This window comes from Cariama cristata, unplaced genomic scaffold (assembly GCF_000690535.1).
Source record: "Cariama cristata isolate BGI_N322 unplaced genomic scaffold, ASM69053v1 scaffold32829, whole genome shotgun sequence".
Taxonomy (NCBI): Eukaryota; Metazoa; Chordata; class Aves; order Cariamiformes; family Cariamidae; genus Cariama; species Cariama cristata.
The window spans coordinates 953-1,878 of record NW_009636838.1 but is presented as its reverse complement, the minus strand read 5'-3'; the positions used below and the strand labels follow the sequence as shown (position 1 = coordinate 1,878).

General features: G+C 57.0%; 1 protein-coding gene across 1 annotated transcript in view; it reads right to left on the bottom strand.

The window, feature by feature from the left end:
• The window catches only part of LOC104167739 (transmembrane protein 200C-like), a gene marked incomplete at its 3' end in the record, with an annotated part of 787 nt that extends 444 nt beyond the window's left edge, over positions 1 to 343 (bottom strand). The window contains 1 exon segment of the mRNA XM_009708077.1: positions 2 to 343. Coding sequence (XP_009706379.1) covers positions 2 to 343 — 342 coding nt within the window.
• Positions 344 to 926: the final 583 nt, after the last annotated feature.

The window sequence follows — 926 nt, the reverse complement described above, 5'->3', positions numbered from 1 at the left end:
GGATCCCTGCCTGAGCCCCTTCCGGGCCGTGGGAGCGGTTCCTGGGGGTGCCACCCTGCGGTGCCAGGTGCCGGCCCCCGCTGAAGCTGCCTTCTCTGTACGCCTGGCTGGGCTTCGGCCAGTAGCCCACCACGGCCAAGGCGATGCCCACCAGCAGTACCAGGATGCCACAGAGGGCGATGAGCCCCGAGAGGGAGCACAGCTTGAGCTTGCCTTTCACCACCACCACGTCATTCTTGCGCTTCTTTTTGGCCTTACGTTTGCGTTTGGGGACTTGGCTTTGGGGTCGCAAGGGGTCCTGTTTTCTAGCCGAGATCCTCAGGAGGCCTCCAGTGGCGATCATGGCTGGCTACCCAGGGCACTGCTCCCTACGGCCACTCCAGCTCCTGCAGGCAAAGGGAGAAGAGGATGAGGACCAGGGGCAGACTCGCAGCACAAGAGCTGTCTCCGTTTACTGTTCCTCATTCAAACTCCTGCTAATTAAAACCCTCGACAAGTGGGATGGGGGTTGACACCAACAGGCTGATCTCCCTTGCCCACACATCTCCTGTGTGTGAGAAAGGGACAGGCAGACCGACAGCGTCGAAGCAGCCATGTGTCCCACTACACTCTTGCCAAAGAGCCAATTTCTTTATAGTCCAGGTAAATGATAGAGGGAGTGGTATCTGCTGGTGCACACAAAAAAAGTGATCTTGCTGGTCTCAGAAGGAGCTTGCAAAGCACCGGAGCCACGAGGATGCTGAGCCCCACTCCCTAACCGGCTCTGGGGTTACACTGCACACCGACTGCGCCTAGTGAGGTCACGCAGGATTTGAGGGGATAGGGGAAATAAAAGCAAGGAGGCTGTATATCTGATCTCCAGATACCGTTCGTGTCATTACACCACTGACACATTACTGGGGGGAGGGTTAAACATATTATTTGCC